The 21,287-nt window shown below is 33.3% G+C and overlaps 1 protein-coding gene across 1 annotated transcript in view; it reads left to right on the top strand.

Annotated features, from left to right (window-relative positions):
- Positions 1-17,013, top strand: part of CUL5 (cullin 5) — a 101,571-nt gene extending 84,558 nt beyond the window's left edge. The window contains exons 12-19 of the mRNA XM_045836537.1: positions 4,179-4,311; positions 5,195-5,326; positions 8,664-8,787; positions 9,346-9,521; positions 10,049-10,210; positions 11,113-11,231; positions 12,119-12,242; positions 16,363-17,013. Coding sequence (XP_045692493.1) covers positions 4,179-4,311; positions 5,195-5,326; positions 8,664-8,787; positions 9,346-9,521; positions 10,049-10,210; positions 11,113-11,231; positions 12,119-12,242; positions 16,363-16,557 — 1,165 coding nt within the window. The 3' untranslated portion in view covers positions 16,558-17,013. The remainder of the gene's footprint in view (positions 1-4,178; positions 4,312-5,194; positions 5,327-8,663; positions 8,788-9,345; positions 9,522-10,048; positions 10,211-11,112; positions 11,232-12,118; positions 12,243-16,362) is intronic.
- The last annotated feature ends 4,274 nt before the right edge of the window (positions 17,014-21,287 follow it).

The raw sequence follows: 21,287 nt of genomic DNA on the forward strand, positions 1-21,287 counted from the left end.
TTAAAATAATTAAGATCAATAGCTTGACCACTCACACCCACTAGGATAGCTAAAATTAAAAAGTAGTTTAAAAAAAAAGGGTGTTAGCAAGTGTTGGTGAAGATGTGGAAACATTGTAATCATACACAGATGATGTGCAGCTACTTTGGAAACAGTTTGGTATTTCCTCAAGAAGTTAAATGCAGCCATGTGAGGAAAATGACACTGAAAACAAAAAAGGAAGTCCCCTGCCCCTGCCAAAACCAAAGCCAAAGCAAATGCTTTGAAGACAAAGAAAGCAGCGCTGATAGACATTCACAGCCACAAAAACGAAGATCTGCACGTCATCCACTTCCAACAGCCGAAGACACTGGCTCCGAAGGCATCCTGAATATCCTTGGAAGAGTGCCCCCAGGAGAAGTAAGCTTGACCACTATGCTATCAACAGATTCCCTCTGACTACTGAGTCAGCCGTACAGAAGATAGAAGACAACAAATACACTTGTGTTCACCGTGCATGTTAAGGCCAACAAGCACCAGATCAAACACAATGTGAAGAAGCTCAGTGACATTGATGTGGCACAGTGACAAGGTCAACACCCTGATCAGACCTGATGGAGAGCAGAAGGCATATGTTCTACTGGTTCCTGTGAGGCTTTGGATGTTGCCAATAAATATTGGGATCGTCTACACTGAGTGCAGCAGGCTAATTCTAAATATAAATATTTAACACTGTAAAAAAATTAAACGTAGAGTTACCATATGACATAGCAGTTCCACTCTTGGGTATATACCCAAGATAAATGAAAATATACATCCACTCAAAAACTTGTACTTAGTATGGATATTTATGTCAGTATCATTCTTAGTCGAAAAGAAGAAACAACCCAGATGCCTGTTATCTGATGAATGGATAGCAAAAGATGATGTATCCCCTTCCTGGCTGGGTAGCTCAGCTGGTTAGAGTGTTGTCCCTCTACATCAAAGTTTTGAATTCCATCCCTGATCAGGGAGTGTACAAGAGTCAACCAGTGAATGCATAAAATCAACCAGTGAATGCATAAATAAGTAGAACAATGGACTGATGTTTCTCTCTCCTTTTCTCTCTTCCTCTCTCTAAAAATCAATTTAAAAAGAAAAAAAAAGGGATGTATCCTTGCAACAAAATATTATTCAGCCATAAGAAGGAATGAAATTCTGATATATGCTGTAACATGAATGAAACCTTGAGAATATTTAACAATATAAGCTGTGCACAAAAAGGCAAATTTTTTATGATTCCACTTATATGATGTATTTAGAATAGTCAAATTCATTGATAGAAATAGTAGAGTAGACTTACCAAGGACTAGGGGGAGGGAGAGGAGTAGAAAGTTATTTTTTAATGGGTATGGGGTTTCTGGGGAGGTAATGAAAAAGTTCTGGATATATCTATATAGTGGTGGTATTTGCAGAACATTTGTGAATGTACTTAATGCCACTGACTTGTACATTTAAAAATAGGAAAAATGCTTAATATATTTTTTAAGATTTTGTTTCTTAGGGAAGGGAGAGAGAAAAAGAGAAACATCAGTATGTAAGAAATATATCAGTGGGTTGTCTCTCGCATGCCCCCAACCAGGGACCTGACCCACAACCCAGGCATGTACCCTGACTGGCAGTCAAATTGGCAACTTTTTAGTTCACAGGCCAGCACTCAGTCCTCTGAGCCACATCATCCAAGGCACTTAATATTATTTTTACCACAATAAAAGATAAATATTTTTCTAAAGGAATGAACTACTAACACATGCTATGATATAGATGAATCTTAAAAACATTATGCTAAGTAAATGAAGTCATTCACAAAAGACCACATATTGTATGATTCTGTCCATATGAGATGTCCAGAATAAGGAAATCCAGAGACACAAACTGTAGATTTTTTGTAGTCTGAGGTTGTAAGGAAGGGATAGGTGCAGAATGGGCTTTAAGTGCTAACAAGTATGGGTTTTCTTTTTGGAGTAATGAAAATGTTTGAAAATTTTATTATGATGATGGCTCTATAGCCTTGAGAACATACTTAAAAGACATTGAATAGCACATTTTAAGTGGATGAATTTTACAGTATGTGGGTTATATCTCAATAATAATCTTACATAGATAATTATTAATATTAATGAACAAATAAGGTGAAAATGTTTACCTGAGAAAAGGTGAAATATCTATAATAATGTAATTAGAATCATAAAAAATAGAAAGGGGAACATAAGCAATAATTGAGCGATTGACCATAATGTTCCAAAATTGTTAAGCTTAACCAACTCTTAGATCCAAACATCTCTTTAATCCCATGCAGGATAAATACAAGTGGGTACTTCATAGTTAAAAACAACAACAACAACTAAAGACCAAAAAAGCTAAAACAGCCAGAGGGGGAGAATGACACACCTACCTTCAGAGTAACAACAGTAAAAGATTTGACAATTGTCTTCTCAACAGGTTGAATAGGAGGAAGGGAGATAGACCACTGCAGTTACTACAGTAGTTCATACTGGAGCTAGTGATTGGTAGTGTGAATAGATTGAACAATGTGAATAGATTTTGTGAAGTAAGTTAGTGGTCTTCAGACTGGCGTATTGAGAGATATAGAAAGAAGAGTTCGCCAGTATGTGTATACTTTTAAGGAAATCAATTTCTAAATCCTCAAACATCTGTTCTTTTTCTAAAATTGAGCTCTCTGGTGGAAGTATCATTGCAATTTCTCCTCCTCATTTCTACTTTCTACAATTACTCTTTAAAAAAAAAGATTTTATTTATTTATTTTTTTAGAGAGAGGGGATGGGGAGGAAGACAAGGAAACATCAATGTGTGATTGCCTCTTACACACCCCCTACTGGGAATCAAACCTGCAACACTGTGGTTTGCAGGTCCGCACTCAATCACTGAGCCACACCAGCCAGGGCCTTTCTACAGTTCTTACTTTGCAAAGAAAAGCATACCTCCCTTCATTTTTACTATGGTATATTACATTCTAATTTAAAAAGCCTCCACGTTGCATAAAAAAGGAGTATTTTTGAAACATTGGTATTGATGTATAGAAAGTGAATTTCAATAACTAGTTGTCAGATTCTTTTGCAAGTCAGATGGTTTTCAGTCCTTTGCTTTCAACACAATGGCTTATTTGCTGCATTATTAAAAATAACTTTTTTGTTCATCATGTATTTTTTTAGCAAATAACTCAGGAGATGCTCAATGAATTGAGTAATGTACTAAGAAAAACTTCTTTCAGTTCTACCTATTTATGAGTAAGATTTCTGAGGGCAAAGACATAAATTTATAAAAATAAAAGTAGAAACACAGTTGTGATTCCTGGATTCATAATTGGAAGGGGAAAGAGCCTCATCCCCCTCATTAAGAGTTGACACGGTAAAATATTTCATATTTATATGTTTTATGTACACCCTATAATTATGTTGTTTTTAGTGAGGTGTATACTTACAATAATTTGGATAACTCAATTCTGGTAAAATAACACTTGGATTTTATATGCACAAGAAATTTTAAAATCTTGAATGTACATAACATAATTTAAAGAAGTAGAATAAAAAAGTGCAGAACTTTCAAGTGTAAAGGTTAAATAAACTGGTTTTAAAATTTTGTTGAGAAAGTAAAAGATATAAATTCTTAATTGAGAAAAGGTGGTTTGCAGTTTTTTTAAATGGATGATAATATCACATCACTGTGGGATTTAGTTTACATTGGAAACATTTCAGAGTGAAGGGACAATTTGATGTTAACATTAGTAATGAAAAGTTGAGATGTTAACTTACATGTGCAGATTTACACAGTGCAACACACATGATGTATTCTAGAATTGTACATTTAAAACAGTTTTGTTAACCAATGTTACCCCAGTAGATTTATTAATTTTTTAAAATTTAAAAGTATTTCAGCAACTGTATGAATAAAATCTTTTAGAAATCACTGGCAAGGCCATTGCTAGAGTGGGGCAAGGAGGCACCTAGGGTACAAAATTTAAGGTCTCATTCTCAGAGAACCTAAGAGTAAGTGGCTCCTTAAATTGCATGCCTGAAGTTCTTTTTGCTCCCCCTAGACTCAATTCTGATCACTGGATTACTACAACATAAGGAATTTGTGGAAAATTGGCTCCCGAAAAAATAATTGCAGATATCAATCATTTCTTATTTGTTTTTTAGGGTAGGATTAAAAACTCAGCCTGAATCAAAATGCCCTGAGCTGCTTGCCAATTACTGTGACATGTTGCTAAGGAAAACACCATTGAGCAAAAAACTAACCTCTGAAGAGATTGAAGCAAAACTTAAAGAAGTGGTACATTTTTTTTATTTCAGAATTTTTAATGACCTTACTTTGCATTTGTGTTTTGCTTATTAGATGTTATGTGATACCATCAATTTTTAAAATATGTATCTGTAAGCATCTGGTAAGAATTTTATAAGATGTCTATAGTCTTTTTTCTTTCTGAAAATTTTTATTTTATAGCTTCCAGAAAGGGCAGTAGCATTTAATTGTCCCCCTTTATTGATTCTTTTTAGATAATTACATTGTAGCACCTGTTAAAGGTAAAAAACAACAGTAACAACAACAAAAGGTTGGGGGAATCATGCTGATGGTGATGGGATGATTGTTGATAGACAGGGAGTTTTTCTCTTCTTTTTGTGAGTCTGAAATAGGTAATTAGGAACTAGTGAGTGTAAATAAATAATTGCTTTTATTTTTGTTTTTTTCCTGGTTGTTAGTGTAATGTAATATAAGCCCAGGAACACAAAGAGGAAAATAATAAGTAAAGATATATATATATAGAGAGAGAGAGTATAAACAAAATAGCCTAAAGACATTAGTGTAAGAAAAAAAGTGAAGAAGATCTGTAGAAGAGAATATTGGGAAGAACCATTGCTTTTCATGTAAAGTTTATTTTTTATCATCATGTAAAGTTTTATCACATTTATATAAAATTTCAAAAATTGATGTTTATAGGATTTAAAGGTTGTTTGGTTATTGTGTCAAATGTACTGATTTGTAAGGTAGTATATCAAGACTGGTTATTTTTCAGAGATGAGCAGTTAGTTGGCCTCTCTCTATATATGCTTATATAAATTTTTTAATTTTGACAATTGGGAGATATAGAAAGGTCTAAATGAAAGAAATGGCTAAGCATATATATGAATTGACAGTAACTTTGTTTTCTGTACAGCTCTTGGTACTCAAATACGTGCAAAACAAAGATGTTTTTATGAGATATCACAAAGCTCATTTGACACGGCGTCTTATATTAGACATCTCTGCTGACAGTGAAATTGAGGAGAATATGGTAGAATGGCTAAGAGTAAGTAATTTTTTGTTAATATTTATTCTTAATATAGCACATGGTTTGTGTGTGGTTAAGTGATGCATTTTGTTGTGCTATCTTTAATGTCAAAGAAATAGGGAACATTTTATAAGCATATAAATCAATTCTATTAAAAATGTGGTATCTGATAAAGTATATTTTTTAAATAAGGACTTTTAGTGAAGCACCTTCACTCTTATTGGGACTGACCTTATTAAATAATGCTACAGGACAAATCATTTCATTTTTAAGGTGTTTTCTGTACTAAATACTTAACTATTGATATGTTTGTAAATACTTTTGTGTAGCAGAAATAACTAATAGGTAAATAATGATGGCTTATTTAGGGCATTCATAACTAATTTTGACAAAATTCCTCTATCAAAATGTTTTTGTTCCTTTCAGTTGATTTTAATAGAATTTGAGTTATATTAAAATGGGTTTTTAATTTTTACATATGGTATTACATATTATATTACTAGATTAATATATAACAAATGTATATATAAGAATTATATACATTGTTATATCTGAGGGGGTACCCAATAAAAACCAGAATTTATTTATTAAAAATTGTGTACTTATTCTTACGTGTTTAAACTTCAGTCACCTTCAATGTACTCTCCATTTGATGCAGTATTTTCCACTGCTCAAAACAGTTTTTGAATCAACAATTTTGATGCCTTTTAGTGTCTCTGCCATTTTTTGTTTCACCTCTTCCACATTGGCAAAATGTTTCCCTTTGTGGAATTTTTTCATCCAGGGAAACAAAAAGAAGTCACTCGGGTGAGATCTTGAATAGGAAGGGTGGGCACAGAGGTCATACTGTTTTTGGTTAAAAACTACTGAGCACTCAGCACGGTGTGGGCAGGTGCACTCGTAAGTCACCCATCACGAAATGGGCAAACGTGCTGAAAGACTCGTCAAAAAAATTCCCTGAAACCAAAAGCAGCCTCTCACAACGGTGCCAGCTGGTGCACTGATACAGATGGGTTCCTTGAACACTCACCTAGTGTTACATACAAGGGGACCACCCTCCAGAAGGTAATTAAGGTTTTATTAGGATCCCTCCTTGTATGTTTTTCATTTGTGTTTATATATTTCAAATTACATGTTTGCCGAGAACCCTGCTTTGTAGTGTGGCATAGTAAAACTTACGCAGATTGGTACTAGGCAAAGTGATCTTAATATTAACAATCAGTGGGAACAATTATTGTTTTGTGACTGATTTCAGAAATTTTTGTCAAAACATTAAAAACTCCCACCGTCTATTACAAATATGTAGGAAAAGGGAAAAACTAATGTGTATTTATACACAAATTTAATACACAAAATTATACACAAGTTAATACACAAAATTAATGTGTATTTATTATACCATAATTTAAAACGTAGACTTTAAGGGTTAAAATGTTTTATTTGTGAAAAAACTTAAGTAGATAGGGAAGCATTTGCAATTCTTATATCTGCCATATCTAAAACATATAAAGACTCTTACAATTTAACAGTAAAAAGACAATTCAATTAAAACTACACACAAGATTAGAATAGACATTTCTTCTCAGAAAGCACACACATGGCTAATAAGTTTATGCTAAGATTCTCAACATCATTAATCATTATGGAAATACTAATCAAAGCCACAATGAGATACCACTTTACTCCCACTAGAATAGCTAAAAATTTAAAAGGAAGAGGAGAAATTGGAACCCTACTTATTGCATTGCTACTGAGAGTATAAAATGGTGCAGCCACATTGGAAAACTGTTTGGTAGTTCCTCAGAAAGTTAAGCATAGAGTTGATCTAATAATTCTACTGTTAGGTAGTTCTACTCAAGAGAAATAAAAACATGACCACACAAAAACTTGTATGTGAATGTTCCTAGCAGCATTATTCATAATCGTCAAAACCTTCCCAAAATGTAAATCAGTTGATGAATAATAACATGGTATATTCGTAAAATGGACTCTTACTTGGCAATAAAAAGAAATGAAGAATTGATAGAAGCTACACCATGGATGAACTTTCACAATATTATGCTAACTGCAAAGTCAGTCACAAAAGAGTACATACTGTATGATTCCACTAATACAAAATGTTCAAAATAGCTAATCCTGTACAGACAGAAAGTACACTAGCGGTTTCCTGGAGCTAGAGAAAGGAAAGTGGGGAATGACTTCTAGTAATTATGGATTTTCTTTTTAGGATGATGAAAATATTCTAAAATTAGATGGTGGTGATTGTTGCATAACACTGTAAATGCTGTACAAAAATCCAGTTAATTGTACACATTAAAAGGGTAAATTTGGTGGTAGATAATTATATCTCAGTAACATTGTTATTAAAATGAACAGTAGATTGACTAGCATTTACCTTCTTATCATGTGACTTCCAGTACAAAGTGAGATCTTTGTATGCCTTGGAGAGTTGTCATACTTTCTGTAAGTTTGGATCCACTTCCAGCATTTTTTCTTTCGGAGTTTTCAATGTTGTAAAACTTTTTGCTTGCATAACATCCACTGGGGCTTCCTAATCTTTTTTGTCACTACGACTTTTCTCATTTATGTTGGTTATTTACCTTCACAAAGTTTCTATGCTTCTGCATATTTAGATTCTTCAACATTGGCAGTATCAACATTACATCCCAGTCAGTTCTTTCTTCCATACTCAATTTATGTTCTATTTTATTTTCATTTGCAGCATTACTTTTATTTCATTGGTATACTTTTATCATCTTTACTGGCGAATTACCTCTCGATTATCCATTTTTGTAAATGTCATGTGGATTTATCATTACCACACAGGGATGCAACAAGACTACATGTTTTGCTGTCTGTCGGTGAACTATAAAATGATTAACAGATTTTAAAAGAAATATTGTGGTTCGTCACTGATGGGGTGTGCTCTCTTACTTGTGTAGTCATTTGCAGATTGAGGAGCTAGAAGTGAAGTTTGTAATTTATGCATTACTCATATTTAACATATCGTGGTAACTGAAAGTTGAACTGTGTTGTTAGGAGACTGATATTATTTATTATCTATACTGTAGTGACTCAAATTCATGCTTATTGGAATTGTGCAAAGAAAGCCAAGATTGTCTGTACAATTCTATTTAGTTTCTAAGAATCAAGTTTAATAGATACTAGACTATAAACATTGTAGTAAATAAGAGGAAGAATTTCTTATTAAAGGATCTAATATATATGAATATATTTTAGCATCTAAGATGTACTGATGCATCTAAGATTAAAGCATTTTAGTTTTCTATTTAAAATTTTCCTAATAATATATCACATTATATATTATTACCTCTTCTGTCTTTGGTTTTCATAGGAAGTTGGTATGCCAGCAGATTATGTAAACAAGCTCGCTAGAATGTTTCAGGACATTAAAGTATCTGAAGATTTGAACCAAGCTTTTAAGGAAATGCACAAAAATAATAAATTGGCATTACCAGGTATTTTATAATTTATATATTATACACATTATACTTTTAAAAACTTTTTTAAAAAGGAATATCTTTGTTTTCCAGTAAATTAAAAATAAATCTTGGGCCCTGGCTGGTGTGGCTCAGTGGATTAAGTGGATTAAGTGCAAACCGAAGGGTTGATGGTTGAATTCCCAGTCACAGCACAGGCCTGGGTTGCAGGCCAGGTCCCAAGTGAGGGGCGTGTGAAAGGCAACCACACATTGATGTTTCTCTTCCTCTCTTTCTCCCTCCCTTTCCCTCTCTCTAAAAATAAATAATAAAAATAAAATCTTTTTAAAAATAGATAAACCTTGACAGTAATAGATACAAAGATGTTGCAAATACCACATTCCTTGAAGATATTCTGCAAAACAATTTAGACTTGTTGATCCTTATTTTGTAAACAAAAATACACTTTTAACAAAATCTTTAGTTTTGTTTATTTTTCACCAAAGCTTACCCTGTACATATGTATGTGTTTATTTGTATTGAATTTTATCCATTGTCCAGATTTACTCTATATTTTTCTGATACTCTTGCCTATAGCTGATTCAGTTAATATAAAAATTTTGAATGCCGGTGCCTGGTCAAGAAGCTCTGAGAAAGTCTTTGTCTCACTTCCTACTGAACTGGAGGATTTGATACCTGAAGTAGAAGAATTCTATAAAAAAAATCACAGTGGTAGAAAATTACATTGGCATCATCTCATGTCAAATGGAATTGTAAGTAGATAATGTTATTAGTCAAGATATTGGTTTGGCTGAAAGTAGCAAGTAAGAGTTGCTTAAACAAGATAAATTTGCTTCTCTCACATGTAAAAGTTTGAGCAGGAATAGTGGATCTCTTCCATGAACTTGTTAGGGACAGAAGCTTCTGGTAATAGCACCGTCTGTAAGATATTAAATATGATCCTTACTGTTTCTTTCAGCACAGCAGAAAGATGGGTATATATGTTCAGTTAAGGGCAACTTCTAGAAGTTCCCTCCCATATTTCCACTTGTATCCTATTGGCCAAAACTCAGTCACATGGCTACATTTTCTTTTAAGGAAAGTTGAGAGAGAATCCTCTGTTCTGGACTGTCATTGAGGTCTGCCAAACATGTTCCTACCATGTAAGAAATTGAGAACAGATATTGGTAGACAACTACCAGTCTTTCCCATATATAATCTCATGTAAGAGATATTACAGTAGAGAGATGGTAGTCAATATGAAAAAGATTCTTATTTTTAAAATTTTATTTTATTATAGATAACATTTAAGAATGAAGTAGGTCAATATGATTTGGAGGTAACAACGTTTCAGCTGGCTGTGTTGTTTGCATGGAACCAAAGACCCAGAGAGAAAATCAGCTTTGAAAATCTAAAACTTGCAACTGAACTCCCTGATGCCGAGCTTAGAAGGACTTTATGGGTTTGTTTGTTTTGTGATTTTAAAATTATGTCCTGTCAGCAGAAAATGTGTTGGCTTGCTTATAATAAATTTATGAACTCATAACATTCTCAAGTCCATTTTGACTAAAAAAATACACTAATGAGGTATTTATGGACTATAATAAATTAAAAATAAACAGGTTACTAAAGTGGATAAGGGCAAAAAACAAAAAGATCAAAAGATTGAGTTCGTGGTTAAATATTACCTATGAGGAGTGCGACAAAAGGTTCATAATGAGCATGTGTTTAAAAGATTTTATGATGACCAGAAATTTAAGAATTAGACAACTTTGGCTCTGGGAGCTACCTTAGTTAGAGCATTACCTTGATATGCCAAGGTTGTGGGGTCGATCCCTAGTTAGGGCACATGCAAGAATCAACCAATGGATGCATAAATAGGTGGAACAAGAAGTCTGTCGTCTTCTCTCTCTCCCCACCCCCCCTCTAAAATCAATCAGTTAAAAAAAATTAGACAACTTTGGTCCTTCCTGTGGGCTTGTAAAATGTACTCATTAGCCTCTTCCTTGTAACATTTTATCTCTACTCTATAGACTTCTTAAAAGTTCCAAAATAAATGATTACCTAGAGAGAAGCAGCTGGTATATAACTGGCAAGTGGTGTTTGTTGTGGGCCATGTATGACCAGTTTCTCCAGTTTCTTAGTGTAAAGAGAACATTTGTTTCCTCATAACCAACTCGTTTCTCCTCATTCTCGCTGTCCTTATTATACATTTACATTATTATGTTCATAGAGGTACCAAATAAAAGTTTGAATTGTGAATTTGTGCTTATAATGCTTTTTTACTGCTATTAGTCATGTTGGAGAAGTGATCTTAGTATTTAATGCTTTTAACAAATGCTAATTTTTCTCTTTATTTTATAGTCTTTAGTAGCTTTCCCAAAGCTCAAACGTCAAGTTTTACTGTACGAACCTCAAGTCAACTCACCCAAAGACTTTACAGAAGGTACCCTCTTCTCAGTGAACCAGGAATTCAGTTTAATGTAGGTTTATGTTGGTTGATCTAAAATAGAAATACCTTATTTGAATTTTAGTGCTTTATTTTTAACAAAGTAATTAGTTTTCTTACATGATATTTAAAACACATCTGTGTACTCATTATTCTAACTCAGCAATTTTCCGCCTTTTTTGTCTCATGGCACATATAAACCAATTACTAAAATTCTATGGCACTCCCAAAAATATAATTTTTGGCCAATCTGACTGAAAAAGTTAAATATAATTTTGCTTCATTCACACTGGACAGCTGTTGTTGCATTGGCTGTTGTCATAGTCTAAGGGAGAAGAGGTCAGTGCCCCTGACTAAATAGTCAGGTTTTGCATGTTTTAAAAATTCTGTGGCACACCAGTTGAAAATCACTCTACATTTATGCCATTTAGTTGTTTATTAAACATTAATGAGCTAGAGATGTTTACTTCTTTACATATTTTTCATGGGTACATTTTGGTATCTGACATTATGCTATATTGCTTTTCATGTTTAAAGTAAACTATCCTTTTGCATTTTAAAGTATCTATCCACACAAAGCTTTTTTTCCCCCTTAAGATCCAGTTAGAAGATAATGCTGAATTACAAGCTATATATCTTCAGTTATCTAGTTACTTTCATGGCAATGTAAAATATATTAATTTTGTTATTACAGGAAGTATAGTCACCCATATTTTACTAGCAGGGCCTTTATTGTGTTTAAGGGAAATCACAGTGTTCATTTCAAATAAAGCTACGTATGTTGGTTATTTTTTACCTTTCCTTCAAGCAATTCTGGATATTAAGTTTTAGAATATTTCTAACTCTTCTCTCAGATGTTGCTGTAAGTATGATGTTTACAAGGCCTCTCCTGTAAAGTATTTCTTTCAATGTTTTTCGTAGAAAAAATGCAAAAGTTCAGAAGAGGGGTAAAATCAACTTGATTGGACGCTTGCAGCTCACTACAGAACGAATGAGAGAAGAAGAGAATGAAGGAATAGTTCAGCTACGGATACTGAGGACCCAGGTTTGTAATGTTAAGACAGAATATCTAAGTTTTGAACAACGTTGGCCATTGTGGTGGTGTTTAAATCTTCACACATTTTTCTTGAATTTAAAAACATGTAGGTATGCAAACTTTTTGTAAGGTAGAGCTACTTTTCATTTTACTAGAATTTAAAAATTGTATTGATGGTGTTCTCTTAGCCGCAGAAAAAGATGTCTATATGGCTTTGTGGACTCGGGTAGATTCTCTTGGTTGGGAAAACCTTGATTTTAGGTTATGTCTTCATTTGACCATATCTGAGTAAATGTGTCTCAGCAGCAAATTACAGTTCTAGGATTGATATATTTAAATTTTTATTTGACTTCTTATTCTATTATAATATGAAATTAGGGAACATTTTAAAACTAGGCTTATGATATTCTGAACATGATAATGAATACCTATTATAAGCTAACATGATTGTTTTAATTTTACAAATAGTTCTATTAAAACCACGTGCCATACTTTTACAGTCTTTACTTAGTGTTGTTTGAAACTACTGGCCAATGCAATGAAATACAAAACAAATAATAGGAAAATAGTTAGATTTTTTTTTGTTGCTTAGAGATCATATAATAATAAAGGAACAAAGATGAATAAATAAAAATTGCATTTCTGTTTTTCAGTGAACAAATTGTAAAACTTAAGAGGAAAATAAGACACCAGAAAATCCAAAGATTTTGTTGTTATCTTTTTTAAATTGATTTTAGAGAGAGAGAAACATCGGATTGTTTTTCCACTTATTTATGCATTCATTGGTTGATTCTTATATGTACCCTAACTGGGGATCAAACCTGCAAACTTGGCATGTCAGGATGATGCTTTAACCAACTGAGCTACCTGGTCAGGTTGCATAGGCATTTCTTTAAAAAGTAGTTTATGGGTCTTTATGTGAAGAGAGTGGCTCTTTACTGAGAGAGTCAAAAGATTTGAATAAATATATCATGCTCTTTTTCTTCTAAAATTTTTAGTGAGGTATAATTTATGTAAGATAGAATATTCATTTCAAAGTATAGTTTTCAATGAGTTTTGATAAATGTATATACCTGTGTGACCATCACTTCATTAAAATACAAAACATTTCTATCACTCCAGTAATTTCCCCATGTCTCCCATCCAGCCAATGTCCCTCCCTTCCAACCCACTTCATTCCTATCACCATTGCTTAGTTTTGCCTGTTACAGGTCTTCATATGAATTGAATCAGTGTATGTATCTAGCTTGTATCTAGTATGTATCTGTATTTTTTGTGTCTAGCTTTTTTTGCTCAACATGAATACTGTATTCTTTATTTGTATTTTTTAAGTGATTTGAGAGAGACACACACATTGATTTGTTGTTCCACTTTTTTGTGCACTCATTAATGGAATTTTCTATGTGCCCTCTCTGGGGATCGAACCTGCAGCATCGGTGTATCCAGATGTTCCTCTGACCAACTAAGCTACCCAGTTAGGGTGAAATACCATATTTTTTAATGATAAGGCTAAATAACTTAATGAGTCAGTTTTTTCCATAATATCAAGTTTACTGAATTCATATAAAAATTCAACTAGAAATATTTTTGGAATTTTACATATTAATTTTCAGTTTTATCAGAAAGAATGAATATGATTGAAAACCTTAGAAGAATAATAAGTTGATGGTAGTTGAACTTGCCTTGCCAAATATTAAAGCTTATTAAAATATCTACAAAAATAAAGACTACTCTCAAGGATCGTTTCTATAGTTCGTTACTAGAGAAGTTCCTCTGAATGTGTAAAATATCTACAAAAATACAATATGACAAGCAGATTAGTTGAAAAAAACCCCTCAGAATTAAACCTCCTATATAAGTATAGACCAACTTTACAATAAAATAATCTCTATGGCCAATTTAAAGGGAATGGATTATTCAGTAACAAGTTTTAGGAAATTATACTTCTTAGAGGAAAAATTAGGGTATATTCCTAGTTTACACCCCAGGATAAATTTCAGATGGATTTGAGTTGAGATGTATAATGGGATGGCAGGTATAGTCATATAATACTGTAAGGAGTGCAGAGAAAATGAAATATTTTTGTTTTGTCTCAAACTGACCCATAATTATGCCCAGTCTAGTAATCCAAGCTGTTCCTTTAGGTAATGCTGAGACTTTATTTCTCCCTGATCCCATTCCACCCATCCCCATTATTTGCTCTTTTCACAGATGGCATCGGGATGTATTGAGGTTTAGAAGAACTCATTTGAGTTTGTAGCGACAATAAAGGGACTGTTGTATTTATAAGTTGTGATATTGTCCTGGGTTCTTGCTATGGACAGCTTATCTGTCACCTATAGGAATCTGACTTTCTGTTGCTCTCTACTGCTGATGTCTGTAGTAGATGAACTATGGTGTATTCTTTTCCCAGTTGGTAAGGACCACATAGCTACTTCCCTGCTCTCACCTGTCCTGTGCTCTCACTGAGCTCTTTCTTGTGCTTTCAGAGACTGTACCACCACATCTTCTATGTGGCCCCTTGGTCTGTATCACGCATTGTTGTTATCATCTGCTGCTGCAGGTTCACCCTCTCCTGCCACTAAAGGCCCTGTCGCAGGTTTATTAGCTCTAAACTCCATCTGCATCATGTGAGGGAACTGAGAGAGATTCAGAAGTGCAAATTATTTTCATCATATCATTCCCCTCTTCAAGCGACCCCCAGCACATTAGATGGGGACCAGAGCCCGAACCCCTGTGCCTTCTGTTTTTCTCTCGAGTTCTTTAATACAACCACCATCTTCATCTCTATCAAATCTAGAAGGGAGAAATTAGGGCATTTACAGTTGTTCATCTTCTCCTCCCTGCTTCCAGTAGTCTTCAAGTGCTTGAAGGGAGAGACTTTCCCTCTTTCTTCTTTGTGTTTGGACCCTTGACACAGACCCCTGTGATCAAGAGCCTGGTGTCTGGATGTATTGACAGTGGGAAGAATTCACCCAACCTCCTAGTAACAGCAGAGGAATTAAAGAAAGGAGAAATTAAACCATCAAGGAAAACATTGATCACATTGATGTAGATGAAAATGCTTACTCCTGATGAAACTGAAAATATTTAATGAATCAGCACAAAGTGAAGATAATATTTATAACATGTAATTTATTAATCTGACAAATATAAAAAGTAGTGATCACTGATTTTTTAAAACAGATACCAACTAGTTTCTGCTACTATAAACAGGAATAACTGAATACAAGGGGAACATTACGTGGAAGGGGTTTGTTGTATTGTAATTGATTTTTAACACAATACCGGATTATATACATATTATGTTCACAGGTAAGATAAATTTTTTAAATGTATATGGTGTGGAAAAAGCAATGAAAGGACTTGGTCAAAACATTAGATATGGTTTTCTTTCAGCAGAGAGACTGTAGATAATTTCACTTTTCCTCACTTTTCAAAACCTGTAATCAGATTTTTTTTACAGTGGGTGAAAAAAGATATTTTTATTTGTTAAGTAAAAGATACTGGTCTCAGTTTTAATCAATGATTGCAGCAATTTTCAACCTTTTTATCTCATGACATATATAATCTAATTACTAAAATTCTGTAGCACACCAGAAGAATATATATACCAGCCTGTCAAAAAATAGGTATAATTTTGATTGATTTACAATTAATAATAATAATAATAATAGTAATTACCAACACTTTTTTCCCAAAGTGACTTTTTTAAAAATCAAGTGCTTATACTTGTATATAAGGATTTCTGGTACTAAGAACTAACCAGTCAGACTCCATCTTATGATACGACATGACCAGTAAGACATAACTCTTGTCAGATGACCTATATATTTATAGTTCAAGACAGGGTGTTCACACCAGACTGTTGTTGTGTTGGGCATTGTCGTTTTTTTATTTGTCAGTCTAAGGGAAAAGAGGTCAGTGTCCCTGACTAAAGAGTCATATACTTGCACATTTTAAAAATTCTCGTGGCACACTGCAGCACACCAGTTGAAAATTGCTGTCTTAGTGGTTGTAATCATTTGGCTAGATGTTGGATGGAGAGTGAAATATATCAAAAGTCCTTTTTTTTTGTTTTCCTTAAAACAATTTAGTATATTAATTCTCTTTCATTTTTTTCTTTTAGGAAGCTATCATACAAATCATGAAGATGAGGAAGAAAATTAGTAATGCTCAGCTGCAGACTGAATTAGTAGAAATTTTGAAAAACATGTTCTTGCCACAAAAGAAAATGATAAAAGAGCAAATAGAATGGCTAATAGAGCACAAATACATCAGAAGAGATGAATCTGATATCAACACTTTCATATATATGGCATAATTTTGAATATCATGGGCAATAATAAGAACCCAAAATTTGGAGTGCTTGGGCAGAAAGTTGTAACAGCTTGTGCTGGAGGAAGGTTTATTTGGACTTCAATTACATAAATATTAAAATCTCTGCCTTACCTAACAAAACAACTCTGTTTTGCCAATCACATTAGTTAGCATGATGGCATTCCCTTCATGTTACACACTCTTTAACAGCATGCTGTTTTGTGGAGACACTTGCATTCATGAAGAGCCCTTTATGAACTTTTAAAAGTAAAATTTGACTTATACCCACCAGAAGAAATACAGTTGGGAAGGGTGAGGGTGGGGTTCTTACTGCTTTTTGTCCCTCTTTTTCCCCTTCTCACAAAAATGTACTTGCACAAGGGAGGATCTTCACATGTTTGTGCACTGAAAAATGCTGTTATGTTTTGTTTTTACAATGCAATTAAAACCAGAAATAGCACTCTTGGTTTCTGTTGATCAAAAGAGTGAGCTGGTCTACCCAACATTGGGAGAGGGCAGGAGTAGGTGAGAAGATAAGTATTTAGTAAGTATCAAGTTGTTTGTTCAAACATTGCTTCGGCATAATAACCGGATTTTAATGGTGGCCTAAAAATGGTGTTAAATTTTTCCATCTCACAGATACTGGCTTGCTTTAATCAGGAGACTGTTGTTTTAGTTGTTTGTTGTTAAAGGATAAGGAGTATTTTTTATCTTATATGGTTGGAGAGCTTGTTTGGAAAAAGTGGGCCTTATATTAATGATTTCTTCAATTTTTTTAAAAGTATGAAGATAAGTAGGTCATTTTGATTGCAGAGTCAAAATAGTGAAATTAGGTATACTTACTAATACACTACATATATAAAACAAATATTAGGTATACATATAATATATGTATAATATATGGTATAATATATGTATACCTAATGTATGTATAATATATGTATACTTACTATTTGTTATGTCATACTCAAATTTATTAAAAACAAGGCAGAATCTCCTGCTCTCCTATAATACAGTTATGTAACTGATCCCTTAATTTGTAGCATAGAAATATTTTGGTATTTTAAAGTCTCTTGGTTAGGGATTTGTAGCCTCAGGTTTCTGGAAAGGAAGACATTCTCTTTTTAAAAGTAGTAATTATTAGTCATTTAGGATGAGAAAAACCACCGCATAGGGAAAACCTGAAAAGCATAAGCAAAATTGTTGCGATCTTAATATGAGCAGTAAACTTGCCAAATATATGTACATATATATTTATATATTTTAAAAATAAACATTTTTAAATGTTCAGAAGGCAATTCTTACCTTGTTCCTTTTAGTCAATCCAAAGTAGCAACTTATTAGTTGCCGGTAACTGAATATCCAGAGTAGTAAAGAGTTTCAGATTTCACAACATGAACAACTTAAAAGAGAAAAACATATTCCCCATTGGGAAAGTATGGTGCAACGGATTTTTATTCATTATGGTACATGTTTCAAATTTTCTTGGACCTTATTGTATATCTGGTTTGATATTGAGTAAAATTTCTAACATATGGTTTTGAAGAGAGTAGGAAATGGGGTGCGGGAGCACGGAAAGGCGTCCAGCAGCACTGCAGAGTGGAGTCAGCCCCCAGTCCCCGAAGGCTTTGTGAACTACCTGGTGAAAGGAAGGAAAGCAAATTTAAAACACTTAAGGTTTTGTTGGTTATACTCAAATGCCTGTTCTGAAGCTGATAAGAAATTGGAGTTTTGTTTCTAATTTAAAATCTTAACACTTGAGCTCTAAGGTAGCATATGTAAATTATTAGACCAAGTATATATATGGTGAAGACTTAAATTAGTGCTCACCTTTTTCTCTAATTAAATGACTGCTAACAATGGAAAAAATTTTTACAAATTGTAATAATTGTGGTCCTCATGCTTAACAGATATTTTTCTGTTGGCATATTTGCTTATCTAATATAAGAATGCCAAAGGAAACAAGAATGGAAGGAAATGTTACAGGCTATTTTTTAAAGTTTAAGATTTGTTGTTTTAAATCATAATTGTTCTCAGAACTTTTGTGGAATTTCTAAAGAAAGAAATTTAAGAGTAAAAGCCATGATGTTTTGATTTAATAAAGGCAAATTTAATGCAAAAGTGGGTAACTCATAGCAAACTTTTCTATTAAATTTTATAAATTTTTAAGTAGCTAATTATGTCCTAATCGTATTTTTGGGGAACATAACAGCAGTAAATACTATAGGTTCACAGTTTTCATAATTTTTTTGTTATATACACAAATGTTTAAGTACTTTTTGGTGTATATGAAAACCATTCAGTTGACAAGGTGTCTATACCATTACTGAATTTCCTTTAAATATGTTTTGATGATACGTTTGCTAATTTAAATAAAAAGAATCTGAAAAAAAAAAAAGCTTACCAGCAATTTGCTAAAGACAGAATCAAAGTTAGTATTCTTTATCAGGTTCCTATTCTATAACGTGCACTTAAAATTAGTGCTATCTGAGCAGGAATGAAACTTGACATAGTTAAGGGGAAAAAAAAATATATATATATATCTTTTGTTTTCCCCATAGGTAGTATGGCAATAGGACTCTTCACAGGTTAATTTAAGCTTTGAACATTTGTCTTCTAATTTAAAGCTGAAGTCATCTCCAGAACGTTAGCCTTTATTGCCATCTCATTGCCAGAGTAAATAGAATGAAAATAAATTTACAAAGTAAAAATATAGAACAATTTTAATGCTTACAATGAGATGAATATTAGACCATTATGGTTCCAGTGATTTGATGAGGATCTTGAAATAAATTCTGAAGTCTTCCAATTTTTACATTTATCGGAGAGGTCTCTGCATTTTGTCAGCCTGTTTGTTTAAGTCTCTTACTTTGTGCATAAATGTCAAAATTCTAAAAAATGGAATGCTAGCTTTTTTGTTTTTACTTCCTATTAAATTTAATACAAAATATGACTGGGGTAGTTTAAAAGCATTATGTATTATTTGCAGGAGGATTTCATTAGCCCCCAAAGGGCAAATTTTAAAAATTCAATTTGGGTGAAAGATTTGCTAATTTGCCAGAAAGATTTGCTATCTTAAACTCAAGGTGGTTTTTCTATTTTCTTGTAAATGACTGGAATGCTATCTTACAAACTTCCAAGGTCATGTTTGTGAGTTAAACATTAAATGAGGGCTTTCCTGTCATCTACACTATATATGTCTTCTGGAGTGTTGAACAAATTTGAGTTCCTAAGTTGTAACCTATCCTCGGATGGTATATACAATTTTGAATGTGTGCCACTACATACTGAGATGATAATGCTGTACACTTTTAAATAGTAGCAGTTTCTGTATGCAGTAGGCTGAAATATTTTGATGAACTGCTTAATTTTTGAATTTTATTTTTAAGTTGTATAATTTATTTTCTTGCAAAATAAAAATGTAATATAAAAGCTTCCACTTACCCAGAAAATGTTGATGTTCTACTGTAAAATAAGTCTTTAAGAGTTTAAAATTTTTATAATAGGTATATTTATATAGTTCATGGCAAAATAGTAAATCTCAGCCAGCCTTTGGAATCAAAAATATGAAAAGTAACACATTTATTTCTCTTAGATTTCAAAGTCTAGTTCAAAATGAAAGCTGTCAGGAAACGTAGCTTTGCCATTGATTTCAGCAGATGCTTCTCATGCCTGGAAGAGGTCAAAATTCCAAACCTGAAAGGGGTTAATACATTCATTCATTAGTTTGGATAGGCCTTGTCCTAACTAAAATTTAAATTTCATATTAGATGAAAGTTAAAAATATAAATTATTCCATGTTTGGTATATATTTGAAAACTTGTGAAATATTTAAGTTTTGAAGCTAGAGACAGTTTAGTAATAAGGTGTTAGTAGGGAGGGACGGAGGGAGGGAGTGGGGCTTAGGAATACCTCTTTACAAGGTTATTTTCCTGTAACTGGAATTTTTTTCTTCTGCTCTATATTAGCCCCTGCATTCCAAGAGAAGACTTTGCTTTGAGAAAATAAGCAGACAAAAAAAGCCAAGGCCTTGGGCACAAACTTTCATAACTTGCCATCTCTCCACTTCTAAACTTCACCTCTAACAGTGTATATCTTCACCTACCTCCCCGTCTCAGAGGAAAGAGATACCTTACTTCTTCTTACTCAAGGCCAACTGTTCTACCTCTTCACTGAATCCCTTCTGCCTCCTGTGTTTTACTAAAAAAATATCTACATTTCCTCTGTCTTCCAGACATACTTCTTTTGGTTATTTCCTTCTTAACCTACAATAGGGGTTCTCAAAGTTTTGATCTACAGACCATCAGCATTATTATCACTTGAGAACTTGTTGGAAATACAAGTTCTTGAGCCCTACTTCAGCCTGCTGACTCAGAACTCTCCAGGCAGGGCCCTGCAATCTAAATTTTAATAACTCCTCCAGGTGATGCCAGCACACACTGGCTTACAAACATAATCAAGTGTCCACCATCCTTTAAAAAATGCCTTCCTGTGCCCTGATCCAGCACTATGCCTCACTGCACTATGTATTATGACCTTATTTTCCCCTTTCCTCTACTCTTTGCTAAACATCTTAAAAGTAGTCCATAGTCTGATTGTCTCTTCTTCTGCTTGGTACTTAGGGATTTATGTTCCCACTGGTCCTCTTGCCGAGGTTATCAGTGAATGCCCATTTGCACCTTAAACATTCCTAGTTATTGAATTTGTTTCATCCCTTAGCTTTGAAGATGCCAT

The sequence above is a fragment of the Phyllostomus hastatus genome, unplaced genomic scaffold, assembly GCF_019186645.2.
Source record: "Phyllostomus hastatus isolate PE091 unplaced genomic scaffold, TTU_PhHast_1.1 phas_contig_113, whole genome shotgun sequence".
NCBI lineage: Eukaryota > Metazoa > Chordata > Mammalia > Chiroptera > Phyllostomidae > Phyllostomus > Phyllostomus hastatus.